Below are 23,279 nucleotides of genomic sequence, written 5' to 3'. Positions count from 1 at the left end.
AGCACCCCAGCTGCTCTGCCACAGGCGTCCCGATTCAGCTGCTGCTGAAACTGACCAGCAGCAGCTGAATCGGGGACGTCTGGGGCAGAGCCGGACTATCGTAAGGGGGAGCTATGAGGGGTCTGGGGTGGCATCCCCCCCCACACCACCCTAGACCCCTCATAGCTCCCCCTTACGATAGCCCGTCATATCTGATAATCCGGCACCTCCTGGGTCCTAAAGGTGCCGGATTATCGGAAGTTTACTGTATATGGAAATCCTCCTGGGAGGACAGGCAGAGCTGAGCTGGGGAGTGTGTGAAAATATCAACAGTGTGATCATCTGGTTCTTTGCTTTCTAGGCAATCACACACCTGATGGGACCTGCAAGTTCTTCTACCAGATGCCAGGGGCTCTATGGCTAGGTCTACATTGCATGATTATTTCGGAATAAGCTATTCTGGAAGAAATAGTCTGAAATAGCATATTTCAAAATTGTGTGTTTACACTATAGGGAAGCCTGGAAATTAGTCCGAGGCAAGCTCCCCTAATCTGGATGCGCTACCTCGATTTAGCTCCAGGAGGCACTGGGGAGTAATTATTCTGAGTGGCCTGGGGGAGGAGCTATTTCGAAATAGCAGCAGTGGAGCGTCCACACGACCACTATTCCGAAATAGCTATTTCGGAAGAGGCGTTATGCCTCGTGGAATGAGGTTTACAAATGCCAAAATAAGCTGCCTGTTATTTCAAAATTATTTCAAAATAACAGGCTAGCTATGTAGACGCTCGCATAGTTATTTCAGAATAACAGGCGTTATTCCAAAATAACGCTGCCGTGTAGACATAGCCTATGTGTCCCCCATTTCTTTCATTCAGTTTTTTCCATCAAATTCAACAGGGTTGCTCACTGAGGCCTAGCCCTTTCCCTGAAATGTTATAACTAACTCGGTGCAGCGTTCAAAAGCTATTGTGGTACATCCAAACAGACCCTCTTGCAGCTGAATGTAGGATTTTGCTTCACTTGACCAATTATGGTAAGGCCTAGAGGTCCCAGCTGAGAGTAAGGTCCCATTATCCCAGGCACTGGAGGAACATGTAGTAAGAGACAGTCCTTGCCACAAAGTGCTTAGTCTAAATAAACAAAGGTCAGGAAGGGAAACTGAGGCACAGGACCAAGAAGTGACTCAGCCATGATCACTGAGCAGGCTACTGCCAGAACTGGACCTAGAACCCAGCTCTCTGGGGGAACACACATGCACTAGTGGGAAGAAAGAATTCATGGGGTGACATAACCTAGTTTACACGGGTGCGTCTCTCACTCTCTCTCACACGTGCATGCCCCATCAGCTACGTCTACACTGGCACCCTTTTCCGGAAATGCTTAAAACGGAACAGTTTTTCCATTATAAGTATTTCCGGAAAAGCGTGTCTATATTGGCAGAATGCTTTTCCGGAATAGCCCTTTTTCCGGAAAAGCATCTGTGGCCAATGTAGACGCGCTTTTCCGGAAAAGAACCCCGAGCGTCATTTTCGCGATCGGGGCTTTTTTTCTGGAAAAGACTACTGGGCTGTCTACACTGGCCCTTTTCCAGAACAGTGTTCCGGAATAAGGACTTATGCCTGAGCGGGAGCAGCGTAGCTTTTCCGGAACAGCGGCTGATTTTGTACAGTAGAGCGTCGTTGCTTTTCCGGAAATTCAAGGGCCAGTGTAGACAGCTCGCAGCTTATTCTGGAAAAGCGGCTGATTTTCCGGAATAAGTGGCCCAGTGTAGACACAGCCTTTGTGTTTCAAAAGCGCATAGCATCTAATCATCAGCCTCAGAGGCAGCGTGCACTTAAAATATGCCTCTCCCAGCAATCAGGTATGCAGTAAGAGCCAGGGAACGCGGCTGCTGAAGCCCGCACTTCCAGCTGGTGTCCCTGTGCACAGCCTGTCCACAGATCCCATCCCCCCAGTCTGTCCTGGGAATTTGATTTGATTTTTATTGAATTGCTCATTTCTGTAGATGGAGCCCCTGGAGAGGAATTAATGCAGATTAGCAGCTCTCTGCTCCGTGCTTCCTATTAAAATGTATTTATTTGTACCTCGTAAGTCAGCACAGGGAGGCTGTTAATGATTTGAGAGCTTAAACTGTTTTTAAATGGATTCCACTCTCCTTCAGACTGATTTACAGACGTCCCTCCGAAAGGTCCAGAGACCTGAGGGTGTCTATGCTGCGAGCCTGAGGCGAGATGTACCCAGGGTGCCTGTGAAGCTGTTCACGCTGCCAAAGCTTCCCTGCTATTGATCTGACTTGATTACAACTAGCTCAGAGACCTCTACACATCATACCTCAAGCTGCAGTGCAGTTACATCCTCAGGCTGAAGCCAATGGTTCAACTCCCCTTAACATGGACAAGATCAGACCCTAAAACAGACAACTGATGAACAAGCCACTCTAGGAAGACTGCAGTCTGAAGGGGCACCCCCCCATACTAACAGATCAGGCATGCAAGTGTAGCGCCAACAAGTAGAATTGAACGTAGGATCTCTGGAGCTTAGTGCATGATCCTCTGCAGCTTGAGCTAAAAGCCTCTCTCTCTCTCTCTCTCTCTCTCTCTGTAAGTGGCCTAAGTGCCACTACGTGGGACAGTGAACCACACCCAGTAGGTGGGTGCGTTACACAAGGAATGGTCATGCCCCATGTTACTGACACTGCAGCAAAGTCTACAGCACAAGCTACCATGCCAGTGTTCAGTGAGTTGTGTGTGGGCCAGTGGACTGAGGATAGGACAGGACAGCAGGAGCCCTGGTTTTATTCCTGGCTAACTGTGTGAGGTGGTGCCGGCTGCCAGCACCATGTGCCAAGGGCCCATGTGGGAAAAAACCTGCTGCTTGAGCAGGGCACGTGTTTGGCCTTAGGGCTGAAGCTGCAAGTGAGTGAGATGGTAGCGAAGGGTTAAGAGAGAGAGCTATAACATCAAGGGACCCGTCTCCATTCCACTGCGCCAGGGCAGCTGGCTACAACCTGGCACTCTCCAGCAAGGATTGAAGCAGAGCCCAACAGATGAACTCCCACCTGTGTCCTTGGACTGTCTGAAGTCAGGGATGTTGTAAGGTCCCTACTGCAATCAGTGCTCTGGCCCAGCTGGACATGTGGCTTAGCCAGGCCTCTAGGGAGTTAGATTTTGTGGCTGACACCGACAGCGGCTCACCCCAAGGGCTCAAAGCCTGAACACAACCAGGCCAGCAGTTTGTGCTGATTTCTCTTATGCAGAGAGCAGCTGGATTTGTTCCATGATCATCACAGATAGCGTCACCAGCCTCAGTAACGTACTGAGTGTTCCAAGCTATCAGAGCAGGGAGCAGAAAGCCTAATCCCTTTGTCCAAACGCCAGGCCGAATGTGGATGTGCGCATGCCGGAGCGGAGACCCGCCGGCTGCAAACTGCACAGGGAGCCCTTGCTTCCAGGCAGCACTTGCATGTGGGGTACAGCTCGCTTTTCTCTTCTAGCCAGTGCAACAAGCATGCGTGCTAGTTCTGGAGGAAGGGGTTGATTGACGCCCCCCCTGAAGACAGCGTTCTCCAATTATCCATACTGGAAGCCAGGGATGCCTGTCCAGCCTGCCTGCTCCAGCAGAGTCATGGCCCAAGCCCGAGAGCAGCCATGATGCAGAAAAAGCACCACCTGGACAGTGTGCTTCTGTTCCCAGCTCCACCCAGCTGCAAGACTTCAGTAAAGTCAGTAAGGCCCAATTGTACTGAACTAGCCCTGGGTCTGGGTACCCAACTGGAGCCATCCCAGACCTGCCTTCAGGAAGAGGAAAGGATGTTCAGCCACTCTGACAAACAGCCTCTGGGTTCAATTGCTTGCTCTGCCACTGAATCCATCTGTAACCTTAGGCAAGTCACTTAACCTACCCAATGGCTCACAGACCCAGCTGTAAAATGGGGAAGATAATCCCTCCTCCTCCACCTGTTACCTGGCTGGGCGGTGTAGGCAGTAAGCTCCTCAGGGCAGTGGCTACTCCTTACTCTGAGCTTGTTCAGTGCCTGGTGCAAACGAGCCTCTCGGTGTAACTGTAATACCTACAATAAAGAGTTCTGCATTCCCTGGCGCAATTGCGGTCTGGGGGACTGCAACAATAAAACACAAGGAAGTATGAAGGGTTGGATTTTAAGTCTCTCTCTCTCCCTTCTCCACAATCCTGCAGCATGCATTGGGGGGCCACCAACATCCTTGAGAACAAGGAAGATGCCAAGGGGCGTAAAAGCAATGGAGCTGGAGAGAAAGGGGTTTGTGAGCGCTAAGCCAGCCTGCACTCAGCTCCATATCAATATTATCAATGCATAGATACGGGAGCTGCAGCTGGTGCGTGGCTGGGCTACAGGCACAGACTTATCCTTGAAATGTCACGGCACCCACGAGGAAAGGATTTTCCTCCCATCTCAAGATAACATTGTGAATTCAGCCTCTTCCTGCCCTAAGAAAAGCATCAAGGGGAGATTCCATCTGCAATGCAACTCCCAGCCTTCGCAGCTAGGGGTGCCATTCAAAGCAGAGAGCCGAGTCACTGCACTTCAGCAGGGTCCCACCAAACTTTCTAAATGAACAAGCATGTGGCTAAGGCTGCCCAAACTCATTGCACTTATGGAACTCTTCTCGGCTGATCAGCTGCAGGCTCAGGCCTCATTGGTTAGCAGTGATGTTTGGGTCAGGAGCCCCTGAACTAGGCTACGTGGGGTACACACGAACATACTTTTAGGCTCCAATTTGGGGTTCTGCGGTAGCCTTAACGGAGTTAAGAGACTACTCACCTGGTGGGGGAGGGGAGGCAGGAAGGGCAGGTGGCACAGAGCAGTTGAAATACACCCGCCTCTTGGTTTATGGTGATACAGAAGGAGGGGATGTGACCAAAGCAGTCTCAGCGCCAGCTCTTATGGGCCTACAGAGGCCTGTTCAAAGCCTACACAAGTTCAAGTAGCCCCAGAAGCTGCTCTAATTTATGCCGGGGGATGGGCAGGCCCATGCCTAAGGCCTGTACTCGGGAAGCACAAAAATTGGCATTTTTGGGCACCGCTCCCCCAGTCTGTCTCTCTCAGAATCGGGGCTTAGAGCTCAGCAGAGCCACCGCAAAGCTTAGGACCACGGCTCAAAGTGTTCCCAGTGCTGTAAGACGGCGGCTATTTTAATTACAGCAGGGAGCTCACGCCTGGTCTCAGAACTGCCCAATCTGGTAGCTGGGGCAGTGGAGACAAGGCCTAGCCTGGAAATCTTTAAAAAGCCCCCCCACAATAAATCAAGTTTTGGAGGCTTCCGTGCCGCTGCCCCATTTGGCCAGACGCTCAGCCATTTGTTTGCCTCCCAGTCCGTTCGGACTCCAGGGGAAACCACCTTCGGGGCCCTGAATGCGTCACTGATAGCGATCAATGCCCAGCCGCCTCCTTCGAGCTCCCCCAGTCATCCTCTCTCCGGGGAGCAGAACAGTCTCTTTCTCCTCAGGTGCCACGGCAACGGGTCTCACTCCCAACCATCAACTGCACATACAGGGTTGGATGCACCCAGGCCTTGACCCTCCCTCTTGTTTATGAGCCTGCCTGGCTGGAGTGAGCCCAGTCACTTCACACAGCCCAGCAGGGCAGGGCCTAATTAGCAGCTCCTCACGCTGAAGGGGCAGCTTCAAAGCGGGCCTTCGCTCCGTCCTGATGCAAAGAGGTCAGGCAGGGGAGAGAGGCCAGAGGATGGCAAGGCAATTAAAATCTCTTGTGTGTCTCTCCTCTGTGCACGCTGGGAAAGCCAGGGCCTCAGGCCTACTGGCGCCAGGCAGGGTTCTGACCAAAACCCAGGTGCGCATTTGAAACGGCGAGTGTGGACGCAGGCTTTTGATCTTCACAAGCTGTGTGTGAAAGAGCGAGCCCATCGCAACCCCTCCTTCTGGTCTTTAGTCCTGTGTATGATGGGAAACAGCAGTGAAGACATCACACTTCAGGAAAGCCAGAGAGCAGCAGGAACAGATGTCCTTGCGCAGAGACAGGTCATTTAATCCAAGAACAAACCAAGGGAATGACAGTCCTACCTCCCCCCCCCTCTCTTCCCACCTCTGCAGCATGCCCCTGGACACCTGACCCTGAGAGAGCCAGGGGTGGGAAGGGACAACTCCCCCCTGCCCTCAAGCTCCAAGACGCTTGCACAGCATAAATCAAAACACGGATCAGCCTCCTGCAGCCCTCGCCGGCTTTTGTCTGCCAGTCACCTGTGTTTTAATCTCCGTCTCCCATTCCTCTCGCTCAATATGCAATTAGATCTACTGTGCCGGGTGTTCAGGATGGGAACTCGGAGCACAATGGGGTGGAGGGAGGGGGAGGAGGTAAGACAACCTAAGGTTATCTGCCTCATGCTTTTAACATTGATGCACATTCTCCTTCAATTCATCACTGTCAGCCTGGGTTTGACTCCTGCTCTCTGGGTCTCCCCTGCAAGCACCCCAGCAGCAGATCATCTCCTTGTGGTACAAGACGACGACTAGAAGGGAAGGACGGGCTGGTGGTTCAGGGACTTGTCTAGGAGACCAGGATTCATTTCCTTGATCAGCCATAGGGGATCCTGGGCAAGACATTTATTCATCACCTATTCATAGTGCAGGTAGCAAGGACAGGCAGAAGACAGACCGACCCCTGGGTGTCCCCCCCAGCACTGCCACTGACTTGCTGTGTGGCCTTGAGCAAGTCACTTAACCCTCCCTGTGCCTCTCCTAAAAGATGGGGGTGATACCGACATCGTGTTCTGTCCGGCTAGATCCACCTGGTAGCAGGGAGGTGTTGTGGGCTTGTAAATCAGAGCTGCCCTCCATTCGAGCAGAAAGCTCTACCTTCTCCTAGGCACAGCACTTGGCTGCTTCCTCCCTGCGTTGCCTTGACTTGCTCTGTGTGATGGAACACAGTAAAATTCATGATCTGCTCCCACAATTGCTTCAGGCCTCTCTCCAAAAGAGCCCTGCTACTGTCAGCCATTGATCCTAGCATATGCCGGCTCAGCAGCAAGGGTGGCTTTCTTCCTGGCCCAGCAACCAGAGCCTTCTGCTTCTTCACTGCTGGATTCCCCACATTAAAGATACTAACAGCCCCTTCCTCTTCAGTGCTGGCTCATTTTGTTCCAGAGTGAACTGGAGACAATGGGACTGAGACCAGCCTCTTCTAACAGCTCTCGAATTTTCTGTGACCTACTGTGCTAATCTGCCACCACCAGGCAGAGATGGAGGGGACTGCAAGAGGGCGAGTCACAGCCATGGGGAAACACAGCTCTTCTCCTCTTCAGAACACCCCCAAAGTCCAGTGAATTAGTGATACAAGACAGAACAAGCAGTGAGCAGGTCCACGGCAGTTACTATTATTCCTGTGTTGCTCATTGCATTTCCTAACGAAGGCAAAAGTATTCTCCATTATACCAAGGAGGAAATCACGGCATGGATGGGTTACACTGTTGGCAGAGCCAGGACTTGAGACTCCTGAGCCATGTGCTCTTTCGTGATATGACGAACACATGCCCCTCTGCCATGTATACTGGACAAACCAGACAGTCTCTGCGCCAAAGAACAGAAGGACACAAATCCAACATCAGAAACGATAACTCACATAAACCTGCAGGGGAACATTTTAACCTTTCCGGGCATTCAATAATGGATTTAAAAAGTAGCCATTCTTCTACAAAGGAATTTAACCACTCAGTTACAGAAGGAGACAGCTGAACTGGAGTTCATTTACAAGTTCAACACTATCAACTTAGGCTTGAATAAAGATCTTAACTGGTGAACACACTACAAAGGCAAATTGTGTTCGCATCTCCACATCAGATGATATGAGTGAGACATATTGAACCTGACTTAATTAGCATCATTAACACTGGTCCTACAATTGACAGGTAACTTCTTTTGTTGTTATATATACTTTGGATTCTGTAATTTCCACTCCAACTCGTGATGAAGGAGGTTTTGCCCACAAAACCTCATGCCCATACATTTGTTAGTCTCTACGGTGCAAGAGGTCTGCTCACTGTTTTTAAAAACACAGATCAATGTGGCTACCCTCAGAGACACTTACGAGACTGTAACTCTGTTCCTACTGTCTCATACCCTGCTCTAACCACTAGCCCTGGGGAGGGAGATTGCCAGTGTGCTGGCTAGATGTGGTTCATCAGGGTTAGCTGCTGGTGAGCTGTTTCATGCTTTGTTTAACTGAGTTTCCACAGGCACAGCTGCTCGCAGCTTCCAGTGGCTATGGCTCCCTGTGAATGGGAACTGCGGGCAGCAAAGTGGGCTGGGCTACCACAGCTCCCATTAGGCAGGAAGGGCGAATCGCAGCTACTGGGAGTTGCGAGCAGGTGTGTCTGTGGACACTCAGGTAAATCAACCGCTCTGCGGCTAATCCTGATGAACCATGTGCAGCCCATCAGCTGGGGTTCCTCACCCCTGCACCACACCATCGCACCTGCCAATCTCTTGCTTTACCCAAGGGTCACCTCCGGAGGAGAGAACTCAGCCCTCCCCAGTCTCACTCTTCTACTTTAGTCACATGGCCACCTGCTACGTCCATTGAGAAAGCTCCGCTTTGACGGGGACAAGTCTCACGTTGATGTCATACTTCGAGGACTCGGCAAACAGAGCAGGGTGAACCTGCATGTGTGAAGTGAGACCCCCTGCAAGAACTGCAAACTCGGCTACGTGTGGGACAGACGAGACGATGCATTGCCTCCAGGTGCTCAAACTACATGTCCCTTAGGGAGCTCTGCAAAGCTAGGCACTGCAGGAAGTACCACCCAGTGCGGCCTGAGTGGCGGCCCCCTCCAGCCTACTGATTGGCCCATGCCAGTCTATAAACCAGGAAGCCATTACAGGGAGCTGTCTGAGCACCAACGCAGATTGCCTGCTTGTTTCCACTCCAGATTTTGCTTTACTGTGAACCTCAGACTCCAGCACCCGACCCTGGATCATCTGCTATCTGCCTCCTGTTTGCAACGTAGTGCCTGACCCTGACTTCCTGCTGTCCTAACCCCGCTCATCACAGCTCTGCTCCACATCTCCTGACTACAACTAAGTCGCTGATCGGCACATGCTGGCCACCAATGGCAGAGCTTTGACATGTGCTTGTATGAGCCATCACAAGAATAGATGCTTTGCTTTAGCTGACTATAAAGATATGGCCTTGGGTAGACTGGTGTGGGATGTATCAATGAGATGCCCAGGCTAACAGAGCTGAGCTTTAAGGAGCATGCTTTGAATGCAGGTCATGCAATGGCAATTAAGGATTTTGATACTGGGAATACTGTCCCACTATTTGGCCCTGTAAACACACTGAAGATGGTGTATATGGAAATGACAAGTTTTCTAATGTGGCCGCCATATGTTGTCCATGTTTCCCAACCATACAGAAGCATTGTAAGTGTTACTGCTCAACAGACACTTAGCTTAATGCTCATTTTGTCATCCCTATTGTTCCATAGGTAGTATTAGAATCACAGTATCCTAGAGTTGGAAGAGAGCTCAGGAACTCATCTAGTCCAATCCTCTGCTAAAAGCAGGACCAACCCCAACTAAATCACCCCAGCCAGGGCTTTGTCAAGCCAAGACTTAAAAACCTTTAAAGATGGAGATTCTACCACCTCCCTAGGGAACTCATTCCAGTGCTTCATCACCCTCCTAGTGAAATAGTTTTTCCTAATATCCAACCTAAACCTCCCTCACTGCAACTTGAGACCATCGCTCCTTGTTCTGTCATCAGTCACCGCTGAGGCCTTGTCTACACTGAAAGGAAGTTCACTGTTGTCGCAATCGATCTTCTGGAGTTTGATTTAGTGAGTCTAATTAAGACTAAACTGAACTCAGAGGGCACCCCTGCCAGCATCTGGTACTCCTCCTTTTGTGAGGAGTATGGGAAGCCGATGGGAGCATTTGCTCCTGTTGGCCTCCCTCTGTGGGGATGCTGCCAAGCTCAGCTTACGGTGAGCCAACTCCAGATATGTATTCTGTGTAGCTGGAGTTACATACCTTAAGCCGAGCTGCCGGGTCTAGTGTAGACCTGGCCCAAGAACAGCCTTTCTCCATCCTCTCTGGAACCCCCCTTCAGGTAATTGAAGGCTGCTATCAAATCCCCCTTCACTCTTCTCTTCTGTAGACTAAATCCCTCAGTCTTTCTTCATAAGTCATGTGTTCCAGCCACCGAATCATTTTTGTTGCCCTCCGCTGGACTCCCTCACAAATGCAGCGCTGGCCCTGGCTTTATGACGGGCGACGTCCTCATCAGCTGTAATAATCTGGAACAGCATATGCCCTAAGTAACCAAACTTCTCCATGGATTTGGGATTGGTTTTAAACAGGGTAGAGGTGTATCTAGGGAACATGCTGGTGCTGCCCTTCGGTTCTCTTTAGGCTGATTATTTAAGCTCTGTTTTACCGCTAATTGGGGATGGAAACTATCGCTATGGATCTGTCTGTGTCAGAAAGCAACTGTCACAGATAACAATTCCAGACGTCTCCAGGATCCCCCTCTACACTGCAGCCTCCCACTAACACTAGTCACCACATACACAGCGTAGCATCTGACACCTTTAAAATGCTTCACAGGCACTAATTAATCCTCAGAGGGAGCTGTCATCACCCTCATTTTACAGGGGGAGAAGCTGAACTATAAAGAGGAGAAAGGACTTGCCCAAGGCCAGAGAGCAAGTGAGTAGCAGAGGCAGGATTAGCTCTTGAGAGTTCCTTCTTCAGTCTGGGCAGACTGGGTGAAATCCTAGCCCTCCTGCCACCAAAGCCTGGGCTTCACCCACGCTGCCAAAGGCTCATTTTGTTTTCATTCAGTCAAATTTCCCATTGAAAGAACCTGTGATTTGGCCCACGATATGTATCAATTTACTTAATATCCAATTTTGTTATTTTCCTGGAGATAGAAGATAGTTTAATTACCAGGGCCAGGCTAGGTTCCTCTTGGAAGATCAGTACCTACAGTTATTTTAGCCACTTCCCTGCGGCGTTCAAAAACCAAAATAAACCCACTAGTAGCTTGATAAATGTTAGCCAGTTGCCTTGATGCTGCCTTTCCTCCAGACTCACTCATTCGTACACAGTCACATTTCCCCAGGATTCCAGGGGCTATTGATCTTTTTCAGAATGAATTTGTACAACAGGAGAAAGCAAGAACAACCCCTGAGAAGCTTGTGGGCTCCCAAGAAAAGTATCCTCTGGAGCAGCCACAGCAGGCAGGTCTCTCAGGCTCCAGCCATTGTGTTCTGAAGGACAGCTCCAATTTATCCTCCAGCACAATGAAGAGGATCCTTCAGGCCCTCCCATTTCCCTTCTTGGTGATAAATCTGGTCAGCAAGTTCATTTGAAGAGGTCAATTCAAAAAGCTGCTGCTAATTCCATCCCCAATTAGCAGCCTAGGAGGATCTTGGCTTTATGAATGGCTGTCAGACCAGAGTGTGAAAGCATTTATGTTCTACCGGTGCTCTGAACAGCACTCCCTCTCTCCCAGCTGCGCTGGGCAGTGTTGTTTTCCCGTGGCACTTGACTCCCTGGGATGCAAACAATACAAACAGGAGACGACTGGAGCCACCAGGCTTTAAAAAAAAACCCTTCTTTTCATAGGCCTCCCCAAGACTTGTCAGCCAAATAGAGATGCCTCTTTTGCCTTCCAATTACTTCTTTTCTCTCTCTTTCCAGGGGGGCCTCTATCGGCCTTCTCACACCGCACCCTTATTCAGGGACTTGCCCTCCCCAAGGTAGGCTGCACTGGGGAGTTATTTCAAAATAAATTATTTTGAATAATAACTCCTGAAATAACACTTTCGAAATAAGCGTTATTCCTCTTCGCAAGCAGGAGTTATTATTTCGAAATAACAAGCCCTTTATTTCAAAATAACGGGCTTGGTTAGTATGGATGCTCGCCTTGTTATTTCAAAATAACTCACCGGTGTAGACATGCACCCAATGTCCTAATATGTTTTGCTGGCCATCTCCAGAAACTCTTTGCCAGAACAGTAACATCTGTGAAGGATTTTTTTGGGAGATGGGGGATGGGGGGTAGTTCTTTTGGAGACATTTCTATGGGAACCATAAAGCCCAAATGTAGATACAGTTATATTAGCATGAATGGTTTTTTGAGGGGGAGATAGGGGGTTTCTTTTGAAGATATTTCTATGCCAACCAAAGAGTCCAAGTATAGAAGCAGTTGTATCAGCATGAATGCTTGGGGAGGGCATAGCTTATTTTGCTCAGGGAACTGGTATGAGCCATGCTGGCAACAGCCCCTTTGTTCTGTATGTGTGCCAGTGAAAACTGTGTCTATGCTAGGAAGATTTCCCAGTACAACTGTATCATCTACACTTTAAGTGTAGGTAAGACCTTAGACTTTTGTTGGAGTAGCATCTGCTACGTGATGGACTATTCTCTTCAGTGGTAGAGTCCTCATGAAACTGGAGTGCAATTAGGGTGTCTTTTACTATCAGTTTCACTGCTCAATGGAAAATCCTACCACTCTGAGCATGAAATAAGCCAGTCTTCCTTTTCTTTGTTCCATGCAAAAAGAATAAACATTTTGTGTGATGTCATGGTGACAAACTAAACAGTAAAACCTTAGTCATAATAATATCTGGTTCTTCTATAGTATTTTTCATCATAGAACTCAAAGCATTTTACAAAATAGGTCAGCATCATCTCCATTTTACAGACTGGGAAACTGAGGCACAGGGTGGTGGAGTGACATGCCCAGGTAGTGTTACCCAGCAGACCAGTAACAGAACTGGGAATAGAATCAAGATTTCCAGAGCCCAAGATCAGTGCTCTGCCCCCACTGCTTTTCTTTATGGTTAGACACTTCACCTTAACTCTTCCCAATTACACGTTTTTAAAATAAGGTCTCTATGGACATAATTTTCTTTTATAAATCAATAATATAACACACAAACACATTTCTTATACAGCTTTACATCAAGCCCAATTCTCTCACACCAGTTTTATTTCATCGGCATCAGTGGATCAGTTCCTGTATACCACTGGCGTGAGATCAGTCAGGTCCACAGTCCACAAGTTTTACACATCGCATGGAGTAATATCGATTCTACCATCTAACTTGTCTCCTGACCACTGCGCAGAGCAGAAATATTGTGGCTGGACTTTGTAGGATTTCTGCCTTGGCTTTTATACTATACTCCAAACAAGGACATTAGCAAGGCACATGCAGTTGCATAGAGAGGATCCCAGCATGGAGGGCAAGGGGGAAGTGTCTGATCAATCCAGAGGGAGATGGGCTGAGGCAAGGAGCAGTGGGCACAAGATAAGATGTGTGACACTACAGCCACAATCCGCCCCAAACCCTTACTGCAAACAGATGGCTATAGGTAAGGCTGCAAGCAGGTCCTTGAATGCCACCCTGCAGCTCCTCAGGAAACCAGCTGTAGGAGAAACTCGGACGCAGAGCCTCTCGTGCCTGCTCCCATGCCCCTAGGACCCAGCTCCCAGCCCCATGTAAGCAACCAATAGACTCCTGCAGGCATGATGAGCAAGCCGCCCCCCAATGAAGGGGTGGACCAGGATTCCAGATGAGAAACAAGCACAGGAGCATCAATGCCACCACTATACAGAGACAGTGCAGGCAAAGCAAATGGTACGAAGGCGACACCTGCGTCTGGCCATGCCCCAAGGAGACAGTGCCAGTCTGTCACAAAGTGGCTCCAATAAAAAGGCTGGCAGCCACTGGATTAAACCCCGTTAGCCAATCCCCTTTTCCCTGAACTACTCCCCTCCTCCCCCAACATCCCCACCCCACAATCCTAAATCCTGTCCCTGAACAGACATCATACACCTCACAGGGCCCTTGGTTTATCCGATGCCCTTTTAATCCACGTTACCCCCCGTCCCACTCGGATGAAGGGGGCTCCTGCTCTAGCTTTACTCAGCCAGGAGTAAAGCCGTCCGAGGCGAGGCCTTGGCTGAGCCACGCTCTGCCCCTGGACAGAACAATTCTCTCATTATCTTTAGGATCCCGGCAGCAACATGCATTCCGGCAAGCGAGAACAGACTCCTCTTTGTGGGGTGGCCGGCTGCTGCCAGCATAGGCCTGGCACAGTCGCTCTGTCGTGGGCAGAACCAAAAGTATCTTAGACATTCAAGATGGAAGAAGCCTCTTGGGTTCGCGAGGCCACCCCTCCTTGGGCCAGGGCTGCTCCCTACAGTACATTTCCTCATGCTTTTGTCCACTTTACTACTATTTATACTCCAACCCTCTTGTTATAAAACTGTACATTACACTAAATCACCACTTGCATTTGCAAGGCCGCCAGACCATGGTTGCTAGGAGGAATTGAACTTACGATCTTAGGGGCTAAAGCAAGGATGGGGAAACTCAAGCCCAGGGGCCAGATGTGGTCTCTAGCTTGCCTGGATCTGGCCCCCAAGGCTCACCCTCCCTTGCACTGGGGAGCCTGTGCTGGCAGTCTAGCTCCCCCTACTGTCCCACCACCGAGATGGAGCACACACAATATACTAGACCAAAAAACAGGACTATGTAGCACTTTAAAGACTAACAAGATGGTTTATTAGGTGATGAGCTTTCATGGGCCAGACCCACTTCCTCAGATTAAATAGTGGAAGAAAATTGTCACAACCATATATACCAAAGGATACAATTAAAAAAAAGTGAACACGTATGAAAAGGACAAATCAAATTTCAGAACAGAAGGGGATGGGGTGGGAAGGTAAATGTCTGTGAGCTAATGATATTAGAGGTGATAATTGGGGAAGCTATCTTTGTAATGGGTAAGATAATTAATGTCTTTGTTTAAACCTAAGTGTAAAGTGTCAAATTTAAGCATGAATGAAGTGTCAAATTTAAGCATGAATGAACTGTCATTCATGCTTAAATTTGACACTTTACACTTAGGTTTAAACAAAGACATTAATTATCTTACCCATTACAAAGATAGCTTCCTCAATTATCACCTCTAATATCATTAGCTCTCAGACATTTACCTTCCCACCCCATCCCCTTCTGTTCTGAAATTTGATTTGTCCTTTTCATACGTGTTCACTTTTTTAAAATCGTATCCTTTGGTATATATGGTTGTGACAATTTTCTTCCACTATTTGATCTGAGGAAGTGGGTCTGGCCCACGAAAGCTCATCACCTAATAAACCATCTTGCTAGTCTTTAAAGTGCTACATAGTCCTGTTTTTTGTTCCAGCTACACCAGACTAACATGGCTACATTTCTATCACTATTCTACACACGATATACTAGGCTGGGCACCCCTAGGTTCTGGTGTGTGAGGGGAATGTGGGGAGTGTCGTTCTCCTTCTCAGACAGAGGACGAGTCAGTGAGGTTTTTTTTTTGTGTGTGGCCCTTGACTGATTTTTCTGGGGGTCAGTGACCCCCAACCCAAAAAAGGTTCCCCACCCCTGAGCTAAAACCATGAGCATCTGCTGCATGAGCTAAAAACCAGCTGGCCCTCAGTTAAGGATCGCTTCATGCTCTCTTGTCAGTGGTCTCAGTGCCTCTGGGTTACACATCCATGAGACTCATCTTGTTAGGCAGCTGCAGCCTGGTGTATCTTTTTAGTCATGCCCAGCCAAGCCAAGTTCAAGAGGTAGCACAGTCTAGTGGACAGAGCCCCCTAGACTGGGGTTCTAGTCCTACTACAGCCAATGACTTTCTGCAAATTACTTTCCACCCCCCATACCCATTGTCTACCTTGTATATTTATGTAATACATTCTTTGGAGCAGGGATTCCTCATACTCTTTGTCCCCACGGCACCTTACAAATAACTGGTAATGAGAGTGAGCAAAATTATTAAGAAGGTCCTGACTGAAGGCCTTTTCATTGCCTTGGATCAGACCTTAATTACTGTTCATAAATCAATTCCTCTCAGCCACTCTTCTCTGGTCACTGTCCAGTTTGTCCATCTCTCTTTAGCAAAGTGCCCAGAACAGCATGCAGTTTTCCAGGTACAGTCATGTCTCTTCCTGCATCTCTGGGAGGGGATGCCTTTGTGCACACAGCCCCCCATCACACTGCTCCATGGACTCTCTTTGGGGACAGGGGAGAAGGGTGTAGGGCAGAGGGAAGAGGAGATGAAAGGAGGCAGCTCATTAGTTGCAGCCTGTAACAAAAGCCCTATGAAATGGAAGTAGGAAAGACTCACCGGGGTGTTTTTCGCCTCCAGCAGTGCCATCTTCCAGGCGCTGTAAACAAAACAGGACAACATGTGAGCAAAAACGTGCCTGGAGCAATTTTAAAACTGCATCACGGCAAAGATCCGCTTTGGTTCATCTGTCAACGCTGCTCTGCACTCAGCACAGTGGCTATACCCTTCCTTTCCCAAAGGGGCCAGAGACTTTCCTGTACCCCAGAAATAAACCAGGGCCTGGGAGGAGAACCTGTGCCCCTGGGAATCTCCTTAGGTCGAGGCTGTTCTCCTTAGCTGTCAAGCTGGCTATTGGGATTGCAGGTTTCAATTTGGCCCCACTTCTCCTTTAAAGTGACACTGTGCAATTTCCATGTTTATTATCCATTGGTGACTGCTGACCTAAATGGCAGCTGTTTCCAAACCAGGCCTTTTCCTCTGACAGTCTCCCAAACCTCGTTCAGACCTGGAAACTCAGCTGGGTTCTTTATGCCCCAAATGTCATCGCCTGCAATTAACATTCTGCAGCGGGACCCAGGCGGACCCAAGAGAGGCAAAACAGAACAAAAAGGAGCAAAGACTGGTGTATGCCAAAGAGACCAGCAGAGAAAAGTCAAAGGCAGACAAGCAGCTGAGCTGTGGAATAAGGAGCCACTTTTACTTAGCCTCCTCTCTGACCCCATGTTCTCACTTTAAGAATAGAGTCTATTTTCAGCGGTGTATCACGTATGATGGGGCGTCTCAGTAAATATGCAGACATGCTACTATGTAGTGGAATTAGATGCAGTACTGGCCCCTAGACTGCATGTAGAAATAACTACAGGGAAGCTCAGTATTCCACCATCTGAATCTTAGGACTCCTAAGGCAGACCTCACTGGGGTCTGCCTTGGGAGCTCGATCAATCAAATTCCTTACAGCTAGTTACATTAATTAATATAGTTAACAGCCACCTCTATTCATGATACTTCTCTGGTACTCTTTACTGTACAGGCTGAAACTCTCTAGTCCGCCACCCATGGGACCTGACCGATGCCAAAACAGAGAACCTGCTAAACCATGGGAGGTCAATATTGTCTAGCACCATTACCAACACTTCCACTGCTTACGGGGCTCATAGGAGACATTTAGGGGGTAAATTAGAGCTAACTAACATCACAGAACACAGAGAGCCAGGACTGGTGGCTGTAACCAAACTTTATGGGACTGTGGGAAACTTGGCCATATCCATGATATGTGGACATTCAGCTAATTAAAATCATGCTGGACCACCGATGATGCGAGATCAGAGACAAAGGTGCCATTTTGGGAGAGCAGGGGAGAGAAGGGGGGACAGCAGCCAGCAGTGAGAGGCATGCACAGAATCCAAGTACAGTACTTTCCCCTTGCTCCCTGATAGTTAGGGCAACAGGAAGAAAAGCAAGCTGTGTCCTGGTACGCATGGCTGTTGCTCACTTGCTCTCCCAACATGGCACTCTTAATCAGAGAGTGCCCGACTAGAGAGGTTCAACCTGTAATATTTGAGACCCTGACAACTTTTAGGCTGTGTCTACACTGGGCCACTTATTCCGGAAAATCAGCCACTTTTCCGGAATAAGCTGCGAGCTATCTACACTGGCCCTTGAATTTCCGGAAAAGCAACGATGCTCTACTGTACAAAATCAGCCGCTATTCCGGAAAAGCTACGCTGCTCCCGCTCGGGCATAAGTCCTTATTCCGGAACACTGTTCCGGAAAAGGGCCAGTGTAGACAGCCCAGTAGTCTTTTCTGGAAAAAAGCCCCGATCATGAAAAAGGGCTTTTCCGGAAAAGCAGCCTGCCAATGTAGACGCTCCTTTTCCGGAAAAACTGAAAACGGAATAGTATTCCGTTTTAAGCAGTTCCGGAAATTCATGCCAGTGTAGACACAGCCTTACTGTATATATCAAGCCTTACTGTATATAGTCTCAAGGCTTGTGGAGGGGTAACAGCAAGATTCCTTTGATGGGTTCACAGTCGGGAAGTCCCCCGGGCTTACTGGAAGTTGTCACAGTACATGACCCCAGCTTAGCTGGGCATGTTTGTGTCCCTGTGACCTTAATGCTGTTTGACAGCCCCACTAATCTTTAATTCCCTGTTAGCTCATCCCCCTGGGGCAGCACAGTAGCCAGTGGTGCAGCTGGGCCATGTGATCACAGCTTGTCTCTCATCTGGCGTCTAGCCTCCGATTATGCTTTAACACTATGCAAATCACTTCCCTTTTCACCTGGGACAAGGAGGGGGAAAATGGACACACAACAGGCCAAACACACACCTGGAGTAAATCACTTGAGGTTAATTGAGGTGCTCACACCAATGAATTTGGCCCCAGGATGTTGTATGTAGCTCACCAGTGATGGGAGCAGCAGTCTGGTACTATGGTGAGAGGCATCATTATATAGAACCCAGCTAGCCTGATGGTAGATTTGGCCCCAGAATGAAGCCAATGATCAAGGCTAGAACGATTTGCAGTTATGTCACACTGCATTCTCTGTATCTTTTTTTTTCCTTCTGCAGCATCTGAGGAAGTGAGGTGTAGCTCATGAAAGCTTATACCCTAATACATTCATTAGTTTTTAAAGTGCCACAGGACTTCTTGTTGTTGTTTTTTAATTATTATTGTAAAAGGTGCTGGATTGAGGCCTCTAGTCCCTAGGGTTGTCAGTTACCCAGAATTGCTCATTGCGGTACTACAAGCCTCTTTCGAAAGAGAGCGTCTAGACTACAAGCAGATTTTTCGAAAAGAGAGCTGCTTTCTCGAAAGAGAGGCTAAACGCTCTCTTTCGAAAAGCACAGTTTGCATTCAATAGCACCTTTTTTCGAAAGAGTACTTTCGAAAAAAGGCGTTATTCCTCGTAAAATGAGGTTTTCCGCGATCGAAAAAACTGCCGCGTTCTTTCGCTTTACTTAAAGAAGAACGCGGCTGCAGTCTAGATGCAGGTGAAGTTTTTTCAAAAAAAGGCTACTTTTTTCAAAAAAAACCCTGTAGTCTAGACACACCCTAGGATAACATGGCCCTAAGGCAGGGGTGTCCAAACTTTTTTCAAAGAGGGCCAGATTTGAAGAAGTGAACATGCGTGAGGGCCGTCCCCGCACTCTCAGCCCCAAGGCGGAGGGCCCGCAGGGTCGGAGGCGGGCAGAGAGCGCAGGGCACGCCGGCCTCACAGCGGCCCGGGGGCAGGGCGAACCTGCAGCCGAGCGGGGAAGCGGGGCTGTGGACGTGCCCTACAGGGCAGGCTCTAGGACCGCGGAGGCCATGGGCGGCGGCGGCGCAGCCGGAAGCGGCACGCTGGGCGCGCCAGTTCAAAAGAGCACCGGGGAGCCAGGAGAGGTGGAGGAAGCGGGGGCCGTATTAAATCGGAACACGGGCCGCAATTGGCCCGCGGGCCGGACTTTGGACATACCTGCCCTAAGGCAAGAGTCCTATGAAGAGAGCCATGCAGATAGCTATGACTGTGCAGCTCCGGGTGCGGGTTACGCATGGGAATTGCTGGGGACGGGACAGGCGTACAGGAGGCTGGCTGGACGCATTCTCCCCTCCCCAATTAATTCCACTTTTCCTCTAAGTCCAGCAAGATTCTGTCTGAGGCTGGAGTAGACCTGCCAACCAGTGGGGCAGGCAGCCACCACGAGTACCATGGCAAAATGTTATAGACGTGGCTCCGTGACCCAGAAAAGGCGGGGCCTCAGCCAGAAGGGGAAGGACCGGGGCCAGCTCTCAGCACCACCCAAACTACCTTCCCCCCCACAACCCTCAGAGCTGCATGGAGCAACACTCCAGTGGCAATTAAAAGGGACCCAAGGCTCCGGCTATCACCATAGCTGCAGGAGCAACAGTGGTGGCCAGAAGCCCTGGGCCCCTTTGAATTGCCAGGCCCCAGGACAACTGCCCCCTTTGCCGTACCCCACTGCAACTAGGGTTGCCAGATAGACCCTGCCAAAAAAACAGACACACTTGAACGTGGGCGGGGGGGCGGGAAGCAGAGCTGGCGGGGGGGGGAGGTGTCCGGGGGCTGCAGGACTGGCCAGGAGGAAGGAGGGGGAGGGAAGCAGAGCTGGGGGGGTGTCGGGAGCCGCGAGGCTGGACGGGAGGAGAGGGGGGCCCAGAGGAAGGGAGGTGGGAAGTAGACCTGGCGGGGGGGAGCGGGTGCAGCCACTGGCCACAGCCGGAGTTCTTCGGGCTGCGCCCCCAGCAGGCACTCCCTTTAGTTGCGAGCAGAAGCCGAGCGGGGGCGGGGGTGGGGCTGGGAGTCACTCCCCCCGCCCGGCTTCTGCACGCAGCCAGAGGCTCCCAGTTAGGAGGCGGGGCCGCGATTGGCGCTGGGAGCCGGGCGGGGAGAGTGGCTGGGAGTCCCGGCCCCCGCCCCGCCCCACCCAGCTTTTGCACGCGACCACAGGGCTCCTAGTGCCAATCCCAGTCACTCCCCCGCCCCTGCCTGGCTTCTGTCCAGCAGCCAGCCAGGAATTCAGAAAATACCCGACATTGCACATGTCTGGTATTTTCTGAATTTTTCTACCGGACAGAGGGTGCAAATACTGGATTGTCTGGTAGAAAACCGGACACCTGGCAACCCTAACTGCAACTGTCCCTTAGTACAAGGGACCGCCCTTCTTTTTTCCATCTCTGTCCAAGATCAGGAGTTGCTAAGTGCTGCAAAAATCAGTAAAAGTACCCCTGGCGAATGTAGACGAGTACTGCTTAGTATTATTGCTGGTAACGACAACAATAATAATTCATATCAGTGTAAGCGGGGTCAGGGTAAACTCTATCCTGACATCTGGTGGTGAACTGTGGAAGTGGTGCAAAGAGACCTCAGGGGCTGAGCCCAATTTGCATAGACACACCCACCCTGTCTAGTATGTGCTCACAGCAGCCCAAATGGTCACTTTGGCCATTGTGGGATCCCCAGTCTCTCTGTTATTGAGGCAGGGGGGATAAAAGTGTTGTTACGCTGATTATGCGAATCAAGGACAATGGAACGGTGGAACTGTTTATGACAGAGGGATTCGCCATAACCTAAGTAGCACTCGCTAGACAAGGGGCATCGGTTCCAAACCCAGTCAAATTGAGAAAAGCTGGGCATAGGTCTTTGTACTTGGTGGCAGGGCCCTGAACAATACCAATTGCACCCCCTTGTCTCTCCACTGTGGAATATCAGAGTTAATTTGGATTCCATTAGGAGTTAAGCTGTGGAGTTAACTTCACTGTGGGCCAATGGAGCACTAGTGCTAAGTTATGAGCTGAAATCACCGTGCTGTGGACGAGAGCTGAAATCACTGTGTACTGTGGGGAGCCTGGCGCTGGGCTACTAGCTTGCAAGGGACACCCAGCAAGCGCAGGTGGACAGCAGAGCAGTTTGCTGGGACGACTGGTGAGTGCAGGCGCACAGCAGATGCAGCTGGCGGGGGCGACCTGCAAGTGCAGGCAGATAGCAGAGGGGCTGGCACACAGCAGATGCAGCTGGCGGGGGCGACCTGCAAGTGCGGGCAGATAGCAAAGCGGCTGGCACACAACAGATGCACCTGGCGGGGGCGACCTTCAAGTGCGGGCAGATAGCAGAGCGGCTGGCGGGGGCGACCTGTGGCTAGCAGGAGCGGCAGGAGCGACCAGGGCGACCTGTGGCTGGTAGGATCGGCAGGAGCGACCAGCTGGCAGCCAGGAGCGTGGACTGAGACGGTTGGCGGAGCCAGACAGTGAAGGCGGCTCACTGGACGACAGGCGGAACCATCGGCGGAGCCACCACCGGACCACGTAAGGTGCATCGATCCCCACCCCTCCAGGTTGGGATGGTGAAACTCTGCCAGGTGAACTTTTGAACCCTGGGGCGGCACTGACCCAGGGCAGACACTTTTGAGGTGTTGGACTTTTGGGACTTTGGGGGGGGGAGGGATTTGTGGCTGGGGGGAGGGCCTTTGCTCATGTTTGGTCTGTAAATCTGAGTTGCGGTGTTTCCCCGATTTAATGCAGATGTCGGTTACCTCACCTCATGTTATTAAAGGTTTGCTACTATACTGAGGCTCTGTGCTTGCGAGAAGGGAAGAATTGCCTCTTTTGAGCCACCCAGAGGTGTATGTAAGATTTCCCAGGTCACTGGGTAGGGGCTCGTGCTGGTGTTGTATTACCTTGTTGGGAGGAGACCTCTAGATACTGAACCTGGCCCTTGCTGCTATTTACTTGGCCTGGCAGAAGGGTTACATCAGGAGAAGGGGTGGGGCAGGGGTGCTAAGAAAACAGTCCCTGTCCATGTTGTCAGCCCTATGTGGGAACATGCTCCTCTCACCATGTTTGTGTTGTGCAGGAGCAGGCTCCATTAACTCTGCCTGATTCCTGTCCCCTGGGGCTCATATGCAAACACACCAGCTATGTCTACACTGGCATCCCTTCCGGAAAAGGGATGCTAATGCAGCACTTCGGAATAGCAAAATCCGCGGGGGATTTAAATATCCCCCGCGGTATTTGCATTAACATGGCTGCCGCTTTTTTCCGGCTTGGAGATAAGCCGGAGAAAAGCGCCAGTCTAGACGTGATTCTCCGGAAAATAAGCCCTTTTCCGGAGGATCTCTTATTCCTACTTCGAAGTAGGAATAAGAGATCCTCCGGAAAAGGGCTTATTTTCCGGAGAATCACGTCTAGACTGGCGCTTTTCTCCGGCTTATCTCCAAGCCGGAAAAAAGCGGCAGCCATGTTAATGCAAATACCGCGGGGGATATTTAAATCCCCCGCGGATTTTGCTATTCCGATGTGCTGCATTAGCATCCCTTTTCCGGAAGGGATGCCAGTGTAGACACAGCCACCATGTCTCCCAGGAGGGGGGTGTCTCTTGCAACAGAACAGTGAGGTACATGCATCTAGCAGGTTTCTGAGCCCTGGCCATGAATAAGAGTTAAAGCACACAAGAGAAAGGCCTGGTATAAAATGGGGGCACTCTGGCCATTCTTCTGCTGGCAGTGCAAACTCCCCTCCCCCCAAATACTTACACCGCGTCGTCCTCACTTTCTGCACACAGGGTCACTTTGGAGCCATCTCGCAGCACAATTGTCATCAAGCAATCTCGGCTCCTCCCTTCTGGAGGCTGCACATCTGGAAGCCAAAGCACCAGCGCGTTGGAGTGAGTGCAAGGCTGCAGCGAG

At 50.2% G+C, this 23,279-nt stretch overlaps 1 protein-coding gene across 4 annotated transcripts in view; it reads right to left on the bottom strand.

Annotated features, from left to right (window-relative positions):
* PLEKHB1 (pleckstrin homology domain containing B1) overlaps positions 1-23,279 on the bottom strand; it is a 40,942-nt gene that overhangs the window by 9,887 nt on the left and 7,776 nt on the right. For 3 of the 4 annotated variants that reach the window (XM_025186956.3, XM_025186955.3, XM_025186959.3), the window contains exons 4-5: positions 23,127-23,229; positions 16,152-16,191 (exon numbers count right to left, since the gene is read on the bottom strand). In XM_025186956.3, the coding sequence (XP_025042741.1) occupies positions 16,152-16,191; positions 23,127-23,229 (143 nt within the window). Of the gene's footprint in view, positions 1-13,848; positions 14,083-16,151; positions 16,192-23,126; positions 23,230-23,279 lie in introns of those variants that run through there. The other variant, XM_075919571.2, reaches the window with a different exon arrangement.

This window comes from Pelodiscus sinensis, chromosome 1 (genome assembly GCF_052426305.1).
Source record: "Pelodiscus sinensis isolate ZL-2025 chromosome 1, ASM5242630v1, whole genome shotgun sequence".
Classification (NCBI taxonomy): Eukaryota; Metazoa; Chordata; order Testudines; family Trionychidae; genus Pelodiscus; species Pelodiscus sinensis.
Note: the sequence above shows the minus strand (reverse complement) of the source record. Positions and strands in the feature narration are given on the sequence as shown.